Source organism: Cucumis sativus, chromosome 2 (genome assembly GCF_000004075.3).
Source record: "Cucumis sativus cultivar 9930 chromosome 2, Cucumber_9930_V3, whole genome shotgun sequence".
NCBI classification, from domain to species: Eukaryota; Viridiplantae; Streptophyta; class Magnoliopsida; order Cucurbitales; family Cucurbitaceae; genus Cucumis; species Cucumis sativus.
In genome coordinates this window covers 8,594,276-8,614,791 of record NC_026656.2, presented here as the reverse complement: position 1 = coordinate 8,614,791, position 20,516 = coordinate 8,594,276, and the positions used below count along the sequence as shown (strand labels likewise).

General features: G+C 32.9%; 1 protein-coding gene across 1 annotated transcript; it reads right to left on the bottom strand.

Annotated features, from left to right (window-relative positions):
- Nucleotides 1–7,993: 7,993 nt before the first annotated feature.
- LOC101211328 (guanosine nucleotide diphosphate dissociation inhibitor 2) lies at nucleotides 7,994–18,578 on the bottom strand. The gene is made up of 13 exons (XM_004138900.3): nucleotides 18,299–18,578; nucleotides 17,629–17,691; nucleotides 17,440–17,523; nucleotides 17,157–17,264; nucleotides 16,872–17,044; nucleotides 11,192–11,303; nucleotides 11,018–11,098; nucleotides 10,811–10,873; nucleotides 10,539–10,640; nucleotides 10,056–10,180; nucleotides 8,915–9,125; nucleotides 8,735–8,809; nucleotides 7,994–8,345 (listed from the first exon to the last, which is right to left on the bottom strand). The coding sequence occupies exons 1-13, from the start codon at nucleotides 18,383–18,385 to the stop codon at nucleotides 8,295–8,297; spliced, it is 1,335 nt and encodes a 444-aa protein (XP_004138948.1). The 5' UTR covers nucleotides 18,386–18,578; the 3' UTR covers nucleotides 7,994–8,294.
- Nucleotides 18,579–20,516: the final 1,938 nt, after the last annotated feature.

Sequence of the window (20,516 nt, the reverse complement as noted above, 5' to 3'; positions counted from 1 at the left end):
TTCGAAGCAAATGACCAAATTAATGAGCGGACTTTCCAAAGAGTCTTTCTTTTTTTAATAATCTAATTTAAATATATAGATTTTCTTACTAATTGATAAGCTATTTATACTTTATCTAATAAAATTTTAGAAAAATTCACTTTTAAATCTTTTAAATATTTATTTTAAATGAAAAATCAATTCATTCATGTCCTTCTTAAATTAACTCCCACCTTACAATTTTTCTTAAATAAATTATAGCAATACTTTTTTAAATTATGGATAAAATGCACATTTGATTTCTAACCTTCGAAGTTTATGTCTATTTGATTGAAATTTCAAAACAGATACTTTGGTCCACTTTGATCCCACGATTTCTAAATACTTAATAAATTGTCATTGGGTTAACTTTAACTTACGAAATATTTATTAAGTGCTAACGTGGACATCAGTTATATTTAATTATGTATAAATTATACCTTTAATTTTAAAATTTTTTATCTTTTTTACTTGTACGGTTGGTAAAAATGTATCAACTTTTAAAATTTAAATATTATTTAAATTAATAACTTTTAAATTATTTTTGGAGTATTTTCAAGAATAATAAAAATGAACATTTTTAAAAATAGTAAAATAAATTAAAATATTATGTAAAAATTTGTCATGGGTTGTAAATATTATGTAAAAATTTCCTACTAAAATATTCCAACTATTTACACAAAACCTCTAAAAACCAAAAACCTCTTAAGGACATAAAGTTATTATATTTGATTTTGCATAAAGTGTAAATAGTTTTATCCATTTTGCCATTTTTTACCATTTTCGTTTTTTACCAACAATTTAATATAATAAAAGATAAAATATTTTAAAGTTATAGGTATATTTTAAAGCTTTTATTTTAATTTATTTTTCAATTAATTCAATATAATTTACACATTACTAAATACAACTCATGTCCACATAGTACTCAATGATCTAGTAAGCATTCGGTTTAATTTAAAGTTAACTTAGTGGCCATTTAGAAGTACTAGAATACACAAATGTGCATTGCAAGACTTTTCTTTCTTTTGAAAATGTCTATGTTTTTCTTATTTCGAAATTATATATAAAGAAAATAATTAAATTAAGTAACGTTCAACAATTTTAAAGAAACATGATATGATAATTAAAGAGAATATTAGTTAGAGCATTATTGTTAGAGCATTATGGCAAACCTATTGGCAAATGGTATTGTTGAAGGTCAATCTACTTCTAGACCTCCTTATTTTGATGGTTCAAATTATGCATATTGGAAAGCTAGAATGAAAATTTATTTGCAATCTATTGACTATAATTTGTGGTTAATTGTTGCTAAAGGTCCTTATGTACCCATGAAAAATGTTGATAATGTTGATACGCCTAAATTAGAAGAAGAGTATGATGAAAATGAAATGAAAAAGTGTTCATTTAATGCTAAGGCTATTAATTGTTTGTATTGTGCCTTGAGTAAAGATGAATTTAATAGAATATCCATGTGTTCTTCCGCTCAAGAAATTTGGAATACTCTTGAAATTACTCATGAAGGAACAAATCAAGTTAAAGAGTCTAAAATTAGCATGTTTGTTCATAATTATGAATTGTTTAAGATGGATGCTAATGAGACTATCACCGATATGTTTACTAGATTTACTAACATCATAAATGCTTTGAAGGGTCTTGGTAAAGTTTATACAACTTCCGAAAATGTTAGAAAAATTCTAAGGTCTCTACCTAAGACTTGGGAAGCTAAGGTAACGGCGATTCAAGAAGCAAAGGATCTCACCAAACTTCCACTAGAGGAGCTTATTGGCTCACTCATGACTCATGAGATCATCATGAAGGAGCACTTGGAGGATGAGTCCAAAAAGAAGAAGAGCATTGCATTAAAGACTATCTCCTTGGAAGTTGATCCCGAAGATGAGGATGGCCTTGATGAAGATGACATTGCTTATTTCTCACGTAAGTACAAAAATTTCATAAAAAGAAAGAAATATTTCAAGAAACACCTATCAACCCAAAAAGAGTCAAAAGGTGAGAAAAGCAAAAAGGATGAGGTGATTTGTTATGAATGCAAAAGATCGGGTCATATAAGAACGGATTGTCCTCTCCTCAAATCATCTAAGAAATCCAAGAAGAAGGCAATGAAGGCTACATGGGATGATAGTAGTGAAAGTGAAAGTGAAGTTGAAGAAATGGCAAATCTTGGTCTCATGGCTCATAGTGACAAAGATGATGAACATGATGATAAGGTAACTCTAGAACCTCTTTCTATTGATGAATTATTTGAAAATTTTGAAAGCATGCAAAATGACCTAGAAAAACTTAGTTCTAAGTATGTTGTGCTTAAGAAGAAATACAATGTTTTAATTAGTGAAAATAAGTCTTTACTTGATACAATTGCTTGCTTTAAAGAGAATGAAAATTTTGAGCAAATTGAAGAATTGAATGTCTCTAGTGATAAGCATGTTTGTATTGAGAAAGATGCTTTGCTTGATAAAGTTAGATTTCTTGAGCATGATAGTTGTGAAAAAGATAACTTGATTAAAGTGCTTAAAGAAAATGAACTAAGTGTTTTACAAGAACTTGATAAAGCTAAAGAAACTATTAAAAAGTTGACAATAGGTGCTCAAAGATTGGACAAAATTATTGAAGTAGGAAAATCTTATGGTGATAAGAGAGGTTTAGGCTATATTGATGAATCATCTACTCCTTCAAGTTCTAAAACTACATTCGTTAAAGCATCACCTATTGTGCCTAAGTTTAACATGTCTAATCATGTGTCTAATCATAGTTTTGTACCCATATGTCATAATTGTGGTGTTGAAGGTCACATTAGACCTAAATGCTTTAAATTGAAGTATGCTCAAAATACTTATTCAAGAAGAAATTTTTCGCAAAGAGCAAAGTTTTACATTGCTCCAAGGAAGAATTTCTCCAATAAAAGTAGAGTACATAAATTTGTTATGAAAAATAAATCTTTGCATAATGTTGTTTGTTTTTTCTTGTGGCAAGTATGGACATAAAGCTTATTCTTGTTACCTATCTAGATCTAGTGCTTGTAATGTCTATGAAAAAATGAAATGGATCCCTAAATATGTAAATGCTAACATTCTAGGACCCAAACAAGTATGGGTACCAAAGGATCAAACTTGAAATTAGTTGTTTTTAGGTTTGTTTGAAAGCCTCCAAGAAAAACAAATGGTACTTGGATAGTGGTTGCTCAAGACACATGACGGGAGACCGATCCAAGCTTATCTCTTTCTCCAAAAAGAATGGAGGCATGGTAACCTTTGGTGACAACAAGAAAGGTAAAATAATTGGTAAGGGTAATATAGGAAATGATTCATCTACTTTGATTGAAAATGTTCATTTGGTTGATGGTTTAAAGCATGATTTGCTTAGTATTAGTCAATTGTGTGATAAAGGATTTAGAGTAATATTTGATAAAAAAAAATTGCATAATTGAAAATGTTAGTGATAGAAAAGTTTTGTTTGTTGGAAATAGGGATGAAAATGTGTACACTCTTGATTTGAATGATTATCCTATTATTGATAAATGTCTTTCGGTTTTGCATAATGATTCTTGGTTATGGCATAGAAGACTAGGACATGCTAGCATGCACTTAATTTCAAATATTTCTAAAAATTGTTTGGTTAGAGGTCTTCCTAGTTTTAAATTTGAAAAAGACAAAGTTTGTGATGCTTGTCAAATGGGTAAGCAAACTAAGTCCTCTTTCAAATCTAAAAATGTGATCTCTACTACTAGACCCTTACAACTATTACACATGGACTTATTTGGCCCTTCTAGAATTGCTAGCTATGGAGGAAATTATTATGCTTTTGTGATAGTTGATGATTTTTCTAGATTTACTTGGGTTTTGATGATAAAACATAAGGATGATGCTTTGAAAAGTTTTATTAGTTTTGCAAAAAGAGTACAAAATGAAAAAGGATTTTTTATTTCCAAAATTAGGAGTGATCACGGAGGAGAATTTGATAATGATGCTCTTAAAGCTTTTTGTGAAGAAAATGGTTTTTCCCATAATTTTTCCTTTCCAAGAACTCCTCAACAAAATGGTGTAGTTGAAAGGAAAAATCATACTTTGCAAGAATTTGCTAGATCAATGTTGAATGAGTATGGTTTACCTAAATATTTTTGGGCGGAAGCCGTTAACACCGCTTGCTATGTTTCAAATAGAGTTTTAGTTAGACCCTCTTTAGATAAAACTCCTTATGAACTTTGGCATGGAAAAATTCCAAATATTGGGTATTTCAAAGTTTTCGGTTGTAAATGTTTTATTTTGAATAACAAAGAAAAACTTGGAAAATTTGATTCTAAGACGGATGTTGGTATTTTTCTAGGATATTCCTCTACTAGTAAAGCTTATAGAGTTTTCAATAAGAAAACTTTAGTTATTGAGGAATCTATTCATGTTGTATTTGATGAATCTTGGAATAATGTTTCTAATGAGTCTATTTGTAGTGATGATTTAGAAAAAGATTTTGGAGATTTACTTGTTAATGACAAAGGCAAAGAAATTGTTCCAAGTATGCAAGATGTGAACATCATAGAAAAGAAAGAAGAGGGTTCTTCATCCTTGCCTAAAGAGTGGAGATATGCTCTATCCCATCCCAAGGATCTAATTCTTGGCAATCCCGAACAAGGTGTCAAAACTCGTTCTTCTCTTAATTTATTTAGTAATCTTGCTTTTGTGTCTCAAATTGAACCTAGAAGTTTTAAAGATGCCGAATGTGATGAGTTTTGGATTTTAGCTATGCAAGAAGAATTAAATCAATTTGAAAGAAACAAAGTTTGGAAATTAGTCCCTAGGCCTTCTAATGCATCTATAATCGGAACTAAATGGGTTTTTAGAAATAAGATGGATGAAAATGGAAATATCATTAGAAATAAAGCTAGACTTGTAGCTCAAGGTTATTGTCAAGAAGAAGGTATAGATTATGAAGAGACTTTTGCACCGGTTGCTAGATTAGAAGCTATTAGAATGTTGCTTGCTTTTGCTTCTTATAAAAATTTCATTTTGTATCAAATGGATGTAAAAAGTGCTTTTTTAAACGGTTATATTGTGGAGGAAGTTTACGTAGAACAACCTCCGGGCTTTGAAAGTTTTGATTTACCTAATCATGTTTATAAGTTGAAAAGGGCTCTTTATGGCTTAAAACAAGCTCCAAGAGCTTGGTATGATAGACTTAGCAAGTTTTTACTTGAGAATGACTTTAAGATGGGAAAAATTGATAATACTCTATTTATTAAAGTTAAAAATAATGACATGCTTATAGTACAAATTTATGTGGATGATATTATATTTGGTTCTACTAATTCATCTTTGTGTGAAGAATTTTCCAAGTGTATGCATAATGAGTTTGAGATGAGTATGATGGGAGAACTTAGTTTCTTCCTTGGTCTTCAAATCAAACAACTCAAGGATGGCATCTTCATAAGTCAAGAAAAATACACAAGGGATTTGCTCAAGAAATTCAAATTAAATGAAGGTAAAGTTGCAGAGATTCAAATTAAATGAAGGTAAAGTTGCAAAAACTCCTATGAGCACTACCACTAAGCTTGACAAAGAAGAAAAAGGTAAGTGTGTGGATATAAAGACTTATCGAGGTATGATCGGATCTTTACTTTATTTGACCGCTAGTAGACCCGATATCATGTTTAGTGTATGTCTTTGTGCTAGATTTCAATCTTGTCCTAAAGAATCACATTTCCATGCCGTTAAAAGGATACTTAAATATTTGCTTGGAACTATTGATGTTGGATTATGGTATCCTAGAAATGTTGAGTTTAATTTGGTAGGATATTCCGATGCGGACTTTGCCGGTAGTTTACTTGACCGTAAAAGTACTAGTGGGACTTGTCAATTTCTTGGTAGTTCCTTAGTATCTTGGTTTAGTAAAAAGCAAAATTCGGTTGCCTTATCCACTACCGAAGCGGAATATATTGCGGTTGCTAGTTGTTGTGCACAAATTCTTTGGATGAAACAAACTCTTTGTGATTTTGGATTAAAATTTGATAATGTGCCTATATTTTGTGATAATACTAGTGCCATAAATTTGACTAAGAATCCTATTCATCATTCTAGAACTAAGCATATAGATATTAGGCATCACTTTATTAGAGAGCATGTACAAAATGGTCATATTACTCTTGAGTTTGTAAGTTCCAATAATCAATTAGCGGATATATTTACCAAACCTTTGAGTGAAGAAAGCTTTTGTAAAAATAGGCTTGAGCTTGGAATTATTCGTTGGGATGCATCTTGATTTTATATCTTACTTGATATTGTTACCGTAATGCATATTGATAGGGGGAGAATTAGACATTTTGTATGTGTTCATGTTTTTTGGGAGAGCTAACTTCATTGGTATTGTTTTTGATGATTCCAAAGGGGGAGAAGTATAAGGAAAAATATGTTTTTATCAATTTGTTGCATAATTGTTTCTATTGAATAATGCATATTTTTTTTAGAGAAAAAAAAAATTAATTAAGGACAAAGAAGGTTCTCTTATCAATTGTTTTCAAGTATGTTCTTTGTGGTGAAATATATACATGAGCTTTATGGTTATACATCTTGATAATTAGAATTACTTGTTGATCATGTGTGTTTCAAGTTATTTTTCTTCAATGATTTGTCATCATCAAAAAGGGGGAGATTGTTGGCTTTTTGGCCCTTAATCTCAAATTAATTTATTTTAATTATTCAATTAATTTATGTTTTGATGATAACAAATCTGATTTTTTTTATTGACAATTTTATTAATTTGAATAGACCATATCGTAGAGCTTGGAAAAATGATTCTAACGCCTCTTGAATCACCCAAATCGAAGTTCAAATGAAGAAAATATTGCTAAAAGAAGGTTAACGGAAAAATACCCGAGATGGTGACGTGGCGACCAAGCATTCAATTTGAACCAATTAGAGAAAGCCACTTGGAGCAATGAAGGAGTAACAAATGTGGCTTTTTGTTATTTTTCATTGGCTTTTATAAAGAAAATGAATTTAAAAGGAAAATGATTTTAATATTATTATTTTTTCTTGTGTCTAACGGCTAGTTTTGTAAAGTTGCTTTATTGATTTCTTTTTAAACAAAGTATTTTGAAAATACATATTATTATATTATTATTTGTATTGAACTAATTAAGTTTAGATCTCAACCATTCATTTTTCTTTTACTTATATCTAATGACCCAAATGATTTTAAATTTATATTTCCTCTCTTTTTAAATACTTCACATTTACACAAGATCACATCTTTACAATCCAAGTAATAAACCTATCAAATCACTTACTATCGAAATATATGGTCCAAATATTCGACCATTGTTAACATGAGTTCAACTTAATAAACATATCAAATCATTTAAATAATATGCAGCAAATATTATATATTATGCATCTTTTTTCCCCACTCTTCTCCGGGCAAAATAAAGCAGAGATCCAAATTAAATTATATTTTAAGAAAAATTAACATGAAAAATTATTGCATACAGTAAAGCTGGTGAAATTATTTATAAAATTGAGCAAAATTTTGGAATCTATATGATATTTTGATAATATTTTACTAATATTTATTTATTTTGTTATATTTAAAAAGAAATCAAAAATCATTTTGGATTAGGTAATTTATTGTAAAGTTTATGAAATTACAAAATAATAGGTTGGAAGAAAACATACAGATGTAAATGGATTGGATCAGGTAAAATTTCCCCTTCAAACAAATCCAACTCCAATAGAATCGAGCTTGTACAGACAAGAAATCAACCCGACCCAAATGGATGAGTAAACTGGTGGGTCAGGTGAAAAGGGATCTGAAGCAAAATCTTGAAATTGCACACTTTTCTTTCGCTTTCTATCCAACCCAAGGAGGGCCTCATTTCTCTGAATTATTTTAAGGAATTGCACCTTAGATTACAACACTTCTTCAGATAAAGCTTTAATTAGAATGTCCAAAGAAAAAGTACAAAAGAACATTAGACGGCAGACATATGTTGTTATTATTATTATTTTAATATCCAAAGTTTATTAACTATGGCATCACTATTCCAATGATTTAAAAAGAATGCAGTGCGAAGATGAAAAAATTGAAGCAATCAGCGCATCAACACATAAATTTATAATTAGTCCATGAAAAAAAGAAAACACAGGGGACCAAATCAAATCATTTTTTTCACAAGGAAAGTACAAAAGCACATCTCTAAGTTTTAGGGTATAGATGATAGCAGAGAATGAAAAAAGAGAAGCGAAGTATTACAAAAGCATTCCGAGGCTTTGTCATTCTTCTGCAGCACTAGCAGCACTCAAATCCACACTCAGATCAACAGCCTGAAAAAACAAAACACCATCTCTTACCACTTTTCCCACTACCACAAACTAATACAGACACCAGACCCTACTCAAGATTAAACTCTGATTCACTACGCATCAGATGCCCGTGGTCAATACAAAAAAATTTAACCACAAATGAAATACGAATTATTATTAGTACTATTTTTTAACATCTTTAAGTTTCCACTGCTTAATGAACAACTGTTTAACTCTACTATATTTAGTTGTTAAAGTAACTTGTAGTATATTAAATTCTAGGCAAGTCACCACCATAGCTTAAACTTTATGATCGGAAAAAATATTGAGACACTATATAAAGTTTATTCTCTACAACAAAAATGTTCAAAATTTGAAGTTTTAAAAGAGTTGGGGAAAATGATCCTCACCTTGCCAGTTATCATTGTATACATGTTGAGCACATCAACAACAGTTGATTCGAAATGTGTTGTAGCATCATAACTCTGTTGAAAGTGTGCATACAAATTAGTTCATACACATGCACACTCATATAAACGTGCATGCAGAGGAAGAAGGAAGGAGAAAAAGCTTTCAATGTTAATACATACCATAGATATAAAGCAATTGTCCAGAGATGGTTCATTGACTGGCTCGTATCTATCATATGTATCAAAAAATATCTCATCAACGGCCCCCAGCAGGTCAATTCCTGGTTTTAGTTCTGACTCGGGATGGTCAGTCTCAGCTTCTGTTGTAACAAAAGCAATAAACTTGCCTCTTGGAGCAACGTTGTGAGAGTAAGAGCAACAAAAAACATACCTGTCAAAACAGAGCAGAGATTTAAAAACAATGTGATTTTAGAAGATGGGGTAAAACACAACCGATTCCAAGAGCATCACTCAAAAATAGTATCGAAGTTTCAACAAAGCCATTTGGACACTAATACTTGCACAGTTATAGTTGATTAAGGGTTTAGAAGGGTTGAGGTACACTTAACAAAACTCCTAAAATGAAAACTCACTAGTCAAGTACAAACAAAGTGCCCAATTATATGGTAAAAGCAACGTAGATAAACTTGTTCTACCTCAACCAACAAACTGGCATATGCAAAGCACTACAAAGATTTTTAATTCTTCAAAAATATCTATGCCAATGCTTAACCCCCTCTATAACACAGATAATTGAATCTGAAACTCAGCGACAGATCAGAAAAAAAAATGAATTTTGGTCATATGCAGTAAATCTTCAAGTCTTCCTTTTATGTCATTAGATGACAACTAGCCAAGCTAGTAGAAGGCAGGTTGTGAGTATTAAATTATTGGAAAAACCAAAAGTGGAGTGAATTCTGGTCATAAAGCAATAGAACTGCAAATTTTTACTTTTCTTTGGTATTTATATGAAACAGATGTGTATGTTGTATATTCCAAAAAGGATCAAAAGAATTTCAAATCTTCCATTTGAAATTTTGTACCATTAGATAAGACATAGCCAAGCCATTAAATTATTGGAAAAAAACAATTGGAGAAATAGTCATGGAGACTTTTCTGGAAATCTGTCAAAGCTATCTTAATTGTCACAGATGGAAACAAAAGAGCAATCCCCAAAACAGATGGAATTGACAAAAAAAAACTAAAATACCTGCCTTCTCCTAAAACCACCCTACCTAATTTCAGAACATCAATTGAATGATGGAGAAGCGCATAATGGAATTTTAGTTACTCTTACTATAAGCACTATACAATAACTTACATGTCCGATCTGCGACCCAACTGCTTCTGCGGTATAATAATCTGCACCGAATGGGAATCATTGGTGTTTGGTATTGTGTGGCTCATTATGGCAATAGCCCTAGCAACCTTACCAACCTTCCTGACCTGTTTCAAGATATACAACATCATATAAGTTGGGAAGAACTACGTTTTCATCACATTCTTCAGGCTTCGTAACTTTAAAAAGAAAGACATAATGAATTTGGTTTAGAGAAATCATCATTCATGGATTCCTTGACGGGGTGAAGGCTATCAAACAATGAGATGAAGCTATCATAAATATTAGGGCTCCATTTACTGATAAAATCGTTGAATGAGAAGAAAAGTACAACATAAAGTATAGGGTCAAGAAAAGAAAAAGAAAAAGACTCATATTATAGATGATTTGCATGTCCAAAACCTGTCATAAAATGAAACCAATCAAAAAACATGGAATGATTTGGTATGACAATAAATCCCTTACCTTGTTCGACAAGTAGGAAGGATCGCAGACAACCTTTTTGCACTTGGCAGTTTCCCCTTCTGAAGTGACACCAATAACTTTTCCTTCATCATCAAATTCCACCTAGAATTCAAAGACCAACCCAATTTACTTCAAAGAGAGATACATCAGTTTCTGAGATGTTTTTACCCAAGACAACCCCAAATAAATGGTGAAAAAAGCAATGACGTGATTTGAAGTAAAAGAAAAATATAGTCCAATATGAAATCAGATAGTCAAATTTAAAAGACAACCTTGCACTCAGGTTTGTTTAACATATATGTTCCACCGTAGACAGCACTGAGGCGAGCAAATGCCTGTAAAAAAAATAAGATAAGATAAGATAAGAGGGAGTGAATATAGATTAAATTAAGCAGTATAAGGCAGATATACAAAAAGATAAATAAAGTTAGCTAATAATGCAATAGTAGGTAAATAGGGAGGACAAGAGAAATAAAGACCTGTGGAAGCTCTCCTAGTCCATATAGAGGATAGATGTATGGAGACCCTCCTTGAAAGCGTGCAAGAGACTCCGCATAAAGCTATCACACAAATAAAAGAAGGGAGACGAGATATTTAATGCATAACATACGACAAAAAAAGTGAAAAAATTAGCAAGTCTAGATGGTTGTCACCTTCATTCTCTTTACTGTATCTAATGCAGGCAGATCAAGATAGCGATCATCTCTATGAAGTGCCAATGCATGACCAATGAAGTCAATAGTGTTGTCATCCAGTCCATACTTTCTGTTAACCATATCAATTTCATATAAGCACATTCGTCTTTGCAACATATTAATAAAAGACATCTATTTTAGGAAATCAGAAAAAGGATACATCCAAATATACTATGAACAAGAAGATTAATGCGTTGTGGCCTTGGTTTGAATCTCAACATCCACAAAACCAAGCTTTTAGAAACTAGTTGTGATGAATCTCAAAGAAAGATAGTGTCAACCTCTTGAACTGTAATTCCCGTCTTCTAGAAGCCTGTTTTGGAAATGGTTCCACGAATACCACCTCTTGGAACACGTGGGCACCTTAACTTGGTTCAAATATCACTCACAAGCCTTGTCCACACATTAATTGTCTCTTTTCAACATTCCAGGGAAGATTACCTTAAGAAAATGTTGTGAGATTGTTTTGAGAAGGTAACAACAAAGAGGCTGCTCCCATCTTGTAAGTAGCAAAAGTCTATTACCCACTCCCTTTCTGGAGAATTCAGAATTGGAGTCTGGAGATCTCTCTCTTAAAAGTATTTGGTCTTCCTTCTAAATATACTTAACATTTTTTAGGCGATTGAAAGTAGTGCTATTTGAAGAAGAGTCAGCGTCTAAAATTTGACTCCCCTACAGATTGCTTACCCCACAAGAATACTGTGAAACTTTCTATCGGCCTTTAGAGGGAGAAGGGTGGTTTATATATATTTGTGTAAAAACAACTTCATTAAGAAAGAATAAAAGAATACAAGGACATACAAGAAAAAAACAAGCCCATAATAGAAGGGAGCTCCCTTTACAACAAGGGACTCCAACCATGCAAAAATAGCGCCAATAGAATGGTTACAAAAAGAAATAAAAATTGAAGACTACAAAGAAACATAAAAGCAAATGACGTACAAAATCTCCCTAGAGTCCCTTTCCATTACAATAAAAACTATTCTGCTCACCACAAAACCCATAAGATTGAACACACCCCAACAAGCCATAAAAAGCAACCCTTCTCTCCAAAAGGCACGTTGAGAAGAAACTCCTTGATCATAGCTCTAGTATCTAAATGACAAGCATGCATCAACCCAAACATTTGGAGGAAAGAATCTCATACACAACTCTTAAACTCATAGCATCAGGGAATATGTTCCAAGTTTTCCCCCACCTTCCAGAAAAGAATACAACAAAAAGAGCCAATAAGGGAAGGCAACTTCCTCACAAGTCGATCCAACATATTAGCACGGCCATCTAAAACTTGTAGGTAAAGAACCTCACCTTTATAGGGATCGTAATCCCCCGTAGCATCAAAAAGACCAAGACTCCTAAAGGAGAAGGATCAACCAAACAACGAAAGAAAGATTAGCACAAGAACCCTTCCAAAGAATTGGGACTCCCAATTTTGATGTCCCTTCTCCCACGCCTAAAGAGGTGATCTTGGAGTAAAGCAAGAAAAGACCAGATTCATCGCTTCCATACCGGAGAGAGAGTGACATAACCCGAAAGGAACAAGAACTCCCAAACCACACAAAATGATTCTTGAAGTTGACAAATTATACAGATGAGGAAACAAAGTACAAAAAGGTCTCTCCTCCACAAAATGGTCCCCCCAAAAATAAATGCCTTTCCTTTCCCCCACCACGCAACAAGCCAACAAGCCAAGTGAACAAAAGAAGGTAGACTCTTTTGATATTTCCTTCCACAAATTCCAGTGAGTACCTCTAAACTCCTTAAAGAGCCACTCGAAAGGATAAGGGTGCTTACTAGCAATGAACCTACGCCACATTGTTGCTCCTTTCAATTTTGTAGATACATATGTATATATACATACACATATATATTCTTTACATATAATGCGCCTCATGAAAAAAAGCCCGCACCGTTCTATGCACCTTGCGCCTAGACTCCAGAGGACCATTGCGCCTTAGTGCAGCTTGAACCTTTAGAAACATGGCAGTTTTCCACCAACTCTAATTCTCTTTGGCACATGATTATTGCAAGTAAACATGGTTCCCATCCTTTCAATTGGTTGGCTAAAGGGTTAAATGCGCTTATCGAAATCTTTGGAAAGACATTACGAAAGAGCTTCCTTATTTTATTCCTTGGTCCATTGTGTGGTTGGGAGGGAAGAGAGACATATTTTCAGGAAGATCTGTGGGTGGGGGTCTCGTGGGTTATTCCACGAGTTGTATCATTTGTCTTCTTCGAAAAATCATTTTGTGACAAATTTACTGGTGTGGATTGGGAGCTCTTGTATGTTTTCCTTGGGTTCTGTTGTTCTCTTTCAGATAGGGAAAGAGCAGACATTGAGGCTTTCATTTCCCTTCTTGAGAGTCATTTTTCTGTCTTGGGCGAAGAGATTTGAAGATTTTGAGCCTTATCCTTTGAAGTCAACCTTTTCTTTGGTGTGGAGGATTTAGGTCCCTTGAAAGGTGAGGTTCTTTTCTTAGCAAGTTCTTGACGACTGTATTAGTACATTGGATAGGCTTTCTAAGAAGTTGCCTTCATTCGTTGGGCCTTTCTGTTGTATTATGTGCCAGAAGACTTGAACCATGTTCTTTAGCATTGTGAGTTGGCAAGTTGTGTTTGGGATGCCTTTTTCAAGACATTCGGCTTTTTGTATGTTCATCAAAGAGATGTTAGAGTGATGATCATGGAGTTCCTCCCTAATCCGTCGTTCGGGGAGAGGCCATTTCTGTGGCACGCTTGTGTTTAAGCACATCTTGTGAGTGTCATGGAATGAGAGGAATAGAAGGGTTGAAAAGGGGAGTTGGGAGATTTGGTTTATTGTTCATTTTCATGTTTCTCATTGGGCTTTGATTTCGAAGATCTTTTAGAATTATCCTTTAGACTGGATTTTGTATAGTTGGAACCCCCTTTTCTTGTATAGGGGGTCCCCTATTTTTTGTGGGCTTGGTTTTTTGTATGTCAGTGTATTCTTTCATTTTTTTCTTAATGGAAATTGTTATTTCTATTATTATGTCAGTGCATTCTTTCATTTTTTTCTTAATGGAAATTGTTATTTCTATTATTATTAAAAAATAAAAGCTAACCTAAGAATTCAACTCAAAGAAGAAAGCAATTGTCATAAAGCCATTGTCATTTGGGCTGAGAGGATGGAGGGAAGCCTGTGATTCTAAAGCTCTCATTACTTCTATTGTTTAATTCTATTGTTTACTTCTATTGTTTAATTCTATTGTTTACTTCTATTGTTTAATTCTATTGTTTAATTCTATTGTTTACTTCTATTGTTTACTTCTATTGTTTACTTCTATTGCTGTTATTTGGCCTCCATAGAAATTTATAGGAGGAAATTTGGCTGGGAAGCACCTCCCTCTTCCTCATGTCTTGCTTTTTCTTTCTTATAGAAATAATAGCTTTCATTGAGAAAAAATAAAAGTATTCAAGGGCATACAAAAAAATCAAGACCACGAAAACACCTCGACTAAAAGTGAGTCCAACTGAGTAAAATGTTACCAGTGTAATATAGTTGCAAAAGGTCTTCGAAATTGAAGCCCAAAGGGAAATGTGAAATCTAACCAAAGACCAAACCTCACTATAACCCTTTTCCCTACCACGAAACACTTGTTCCTCTCCCCCTAAATGTCCCAAATAACAGCACACACCCCTGCAAGCCATAAAAAAACCCACGTTTTCTCTAAAGGGAGGATGAAGGAGGAACTCCTTGATCGTCACACGAATGCCTTGAAGGCCGACATAGCTAACACCAAATTCCAGTAGAAAAGAACTCCACATAGCCTACTCGTACTGGCAATCCCAAAAAAGATAATCAAGGTCTTCCTCCGCCTTCCGACAAAGCAAGCAACAAAAAGACCTAACAAGCCTATCAACAGTGTTAACCCGACCAAGCAAGACTTGCCAAATAAAGAACCTGACTTTCTTAGGAACCTTAGTCCTCTAAACCACATCAAAAACACTCCATAGGAGGGGAGGGATCCAACAACAGAACAAGAAATTACATGTATATCCTTGACTCAGGTTAGGACTCCAAACACAAACATCCCTTCTTCCCTCCCTAAAGCTACACCCCTCAACCAAAAAAAGAAGGGAGGCAACCTCCGTCGTTTCCCTATTGATCAAATTACAACAGAACCCGAAAGAGAAAGGCGCGAGATTCTCCGAGCCAACCAAAAGATTTGATACCATACAATCTTTGGAAGAGGATAAATGATAAAGATGTGGAAATAAAGAACAAAGGGAATTCTCCCCCACCCAATGATTCTCCCAAAAATATGTGTCCTTACCATCCCCCACAAGTAAATTTGTCAAAGCTAGAAAGAGATATCTTTCCAAGGATTACGATGTATGTCTTTAACCCCTTTCACAGTCCATTCAAAAGAATGGGTGCCATTACCCACAGTAATCCTATGCCATAAAGTATCGGGTTCAAGGGAAAAGCGCAAAGCCACTTCACACAGAAAATCTCTCATGTACTTATCAATACTCCTACACATCAAGCTAGGGGCCCTAAAAAGGGATTAATAATTCATAGGGATTCCACTCAGTATTGACCTAATCAAGGTTAAGGTCGTCCTTACTAGCTATTCTACTCTCTATTGTATGCCATCCCTACTACCTCTTTCAAAACCGTAGGTCATATTTGGAATGATACCTTGTCCGTTTCGAACCTTCATTTTGGATGAAATTTGAATTATTTTCAAGATTGGCTTTCTTTTATGGACTCTTCTTTAAAAGCAACTCTTCAAAGTCAATAACTCCTGGTTTTGGCCCTTGATCCCCTAGTTAGATAATATTAGCAACCTAAACAAAATCCAAACGAGAAATTCTTAGATGGCTCTCTTTCCAAGGCAACACATTTTTTGAAGAAAGCAGTAGAATCTCTGAGTCCATATTTCATTCAATGTTCAACAGCAACCTACTTTTGGAACTAGCTTTTCCCCTATTCCAAATGGTTTTCTACTTTGAACTATAAGGTAAAAGCCAATTGATATCAAATCTCTTCTCACTTAACAACCTTTCAAGAAAAAGGCAAAGAAGTTGTCGCCTGTTTCTTATGGTGCACTTATATTGAGAGAAATGCACGATATTTCATAGGCAAAGAGATAAATCTGCTTCAACACATGCTAATTCTTGATCCTTCCTATGTCATGGGTGGAGGAATTAAAGAAAAGGACCGTATGCTTCATGTACCTTTCCACATGTTTGTCAACAGCTACTCATTATCAGTATCAATTAGTCTGGCACAAAAACAATTCTTTATTTTCTACAATAAACCTATGCCAATTTGCTTAGTCCAAGCAAAATAATGGATATTTACTGTCACAATAAAACTATCACTGTTACGTGATTAGTCAATACTCAAGGTTATGAAACAAGGTAATATCCATTTCATAAGGTGCCTAGCATTTAATTTAAAAGCAATGGACAATGATTTTTCTACAACGATAAGTAGAAAATCCCAAAGGATCGTTCAAATATCATTAGTGAGAGTTATTTAAATGTCTTTGTTAAAGTTTCTTTTAGTATAAAGTTCATAGTTACGTCAATAACATATGTTTGTCATCAAAAAGAAAACGATAGTAACATCAATAACAAGACAAAGTTATATATGGAAATTGAGGCATACGCAATCAATTCTTTTGTTGTCACTCTTGCCAAGTCCATTCCTTCATGCGTCTTAGGATTACTTTCATCATAATCTTGGACAAAGATGAAGAACTTGCGAGCACGGCGTTTCTCAAATAAGCCCATAAGTGGAGATTTAAGAGCTTCCATATCTGTGGCTGGAACTTTGTGAATCTATAAAAAGGCATATGGCATCATTAAGTTATATAAATAACTTACATTTATTAATAGTTCAAAGATAAAGAGCATGGAATCTTAAACAAAATAAAAATGAAAGTAGAATTACCTTTCCTTTGTTATACACATAGCTACCGTCAACAGCTTTAAAAGACAAATACTTGGTTACATCTGTATGGATAAGGACACGCACAAGTGTTCCATTTGCCATCATAAACTAGCCACAAAGAGAAAACAACCATACGTATTAGTATAACATCGAGAATAATGAAAAGAAAAGGTGTAAATAATGAGAGAGCATATTCATTAGAAAATAGAAGTAACGAGCATATCAGTTGACGAAGTGTGCAAGAAACTAGCAAAAAAACCAAAACAAAGTGGGGAAGAAAGACCTTTGGAATCATGTCCACGTTGTAGTCCCTGCTAGAACCCAGGTGGGCAGGTGGCTTGTCATCTCCCCTAAACCGCTTCCAAAGCTGCAAATTAAATTAAAACAGTAAATACATGATATGATTGAAGAATAGCACAAGAAAAAACTGGAATTCGATAAGATGATGGGGCTAGTCAGCAGAGAAGAGGACCTGAATGAGATTAAGCGATGAAGATTCACCTCCATAATAGTCATTCCTATCCATGTGCAGAACCTAAAACATGAAAAAAAGGAGGTCAGTGAAAAAGCTTCTAACCATTTCAAATAGCAAACAAAGACCGGCAGTCAGTATGGTATGTGTCGAAAGTCAAAAGAATCCCATAACTCCAGTTAACAGCCAAGAAAAAATAAAAAAAGTCAAACGTGTAAACCCTCTCAATGATAAAGGAAAAGATGTAGCAGACCAAAGACTAATTGATTTCCACTAACAGCCCCGACCAATTTCCTTCTCTCATAAGCAATTCGATACTTCGCAAAAAAAAATATATAAAAATCACTGGCATGATATTGCTTCACAGGTGATGCATAAAAGAAAAGAACTACAATATCCCATTTCTTAATCTGGGAGCACCTCAACTCAAGTGGGGGGGAAAAACAAAGATCTGTAGGATGATATAGATGTTAAGTAATTCAGGGATGCAAGTAAGATCAAGATAGAAAAAGGCAAGAAAAATGCAAGAAATGAGAAAGAAGTGCCTGGTAAGACCGATCAGAATCAGAGACAGAACATTGATCGAACAAATTTAAAATAAAAGGAGATAAATTAGAGAAGTAAAGATAGAAACGGGGTAAAGGATCTGAAAAAGGGATAAAAAGAAGACCTTAAGGCCATCAACGGAGAGAAGACCACTGAGGATGCACTCCTTGAGACCGGTTCCAAGCACAATAACGTCGTATTCTTCATCCATGGCGATTGAAGGTGTGGGAAAAGGAAGAATTTAGAGAGCAATAGGAAGTAGAAATGGATCTACAGTAAGAGTTGATGAGCGAGAAGATCCTGTTGTTCACCCTAGGGCTTCCTTCCTGCTGGAGGAGTCAATTGGCATGCATACCAAAAATCATTACTTCCCTTCCCTAAACTTTATATAATCACCACCTCCCCCACCTCATCATATATTTCAATCTCCCTTTCTTTTTTTCCCTTAAATATATTCCTTTTTACTCTCTACTTTTATTTATCATTAATATCTCCATTTTCACTCTACAAATTTTAATGAGATTGGATTGTTGGATTATTATTATTTTTAGTGTATTATTTATTAATTTAAAATATTTTTAATTTTTTTATCACACACACGTCTTAATAACTAAAATTTCATAAATTAAATATCAAAAATCAATATATCTATTACAAACTTTAAAAAAAACTCTCTAACAATATGTATAAGTAGTAATATACATATTTTAATAATATTATAAGTTTAAGTTGGGTTGGGTTGAGTTAGGTCAAGTTATTTTAAAAAATGTAACTCAAACTCAACCCAACTCTTTATAGTTTAGATTGGATAGTTGAGTTGTTGGGATATTTGAAGACTCCTACTTAAAACTTATTCTTTCTTGTAATAATTAAAATAAGTAAAACAATCGATCTAAATAGAGTGATCGATCACTAATAGAAAGTAAAATTTGACTGTTGTTTTAAAATTTAAGCATATAAGCACAATTTTTTGTGGAGAGATTTGAACTCAGGACCTCTGTCTCTTGAAAACATACAAAATATCTGTTAAATTAAACTTATACATGCATATAAACACTATTTTCACGTAAATTATTATGTTTTGTTATTCATATTTTAATAATGTTTTTAAAAATCAAATCAACCATTAAAAACTTAAAAAAAATAGCAAAAACTTATTTGGTTTCTAGAATGTGATTAAAAATAACCAAACACGAGTGTTTTTATGTAAAACAATTTATATAGAAGTGTTTACATGAAAGGGACTTAAAAAAAATCATAGTTCATCCATCTAAATGTATAACTTGTTTTATGGGTGTCACCAAAGTTTAAAATTTTTGCATGCGTGGAAAAATAAGGTTATTCATGAAATTGAAGTAGAGAATAAGATAAGAAATTCTCCCGGGAATCTTTTGCAATAATTACATTTTAATTCAATTCATATAATATAACGAATTATTTTAGTATTACGAGTCATCTTCAATTCTTCGTAGCTTTAATTATTCCTTCGATTCAAGATTCGTTAAATGAAGTTAATGTCTTTATTTATTAAGAATTTTCATTGACTTAACGTGAGCTTGGACCTGAACCCATTTGCTCGTTGGATTTGAGCTTGGATCTATACGATGATATTGGACTTGGACCCATTATTTCTTTGGTCCAATTTTTTCATCTGACTTGAATTGATTACCCGCAAACAATTATAATTAAGGGTTTTAACTACTAAGACTTAAAATAGTATATCATATTAGAAGACCCAAATTTTTCAAAAATGTCCTAAATTGGCTTATATCTTAGGGTAATTGTAATCGTGACCATTTTAGAAATAATAATTACAGATGTAGCAACATTTTAAAAAACTTACAAATATAGTTAAACTATCGTTAATAGACTCGTATGATCTATTATTGCCAAAATTTGCTATATTTGCAATTTTTTTAAAAATGTTGCTATATACTTAATTATTTTAAATCTAATTACTAAATTTGTAACTATTCCTATATTTTATACAAATATATGACCCAAGTGACTAATTTACCTATATTTATTATTAACAATATATTAAAAAATAGAAAAATGAAATAAGAAAAATGGACCATGATTAAGATTTGCATTTATTAGATATCCTATGTAAGTATGATACGTGATTAATTCTATTATAGTAATATTATAATTCAAACCCCTTAATTATTATTTTTTGTGATTTTGTTCAAAAAAAAAATTTCCTCTCGATCTCTCTAACTTTCCAATCTATCTGTCCGTCCATTCTTTCTTCCGCTTTGCATTGTTTTTCACATCATTGAAGTTAAGTTGTAAAATTTTACCGTGACTGAAACTGTTTTAAATTTAAATAAATCATTATA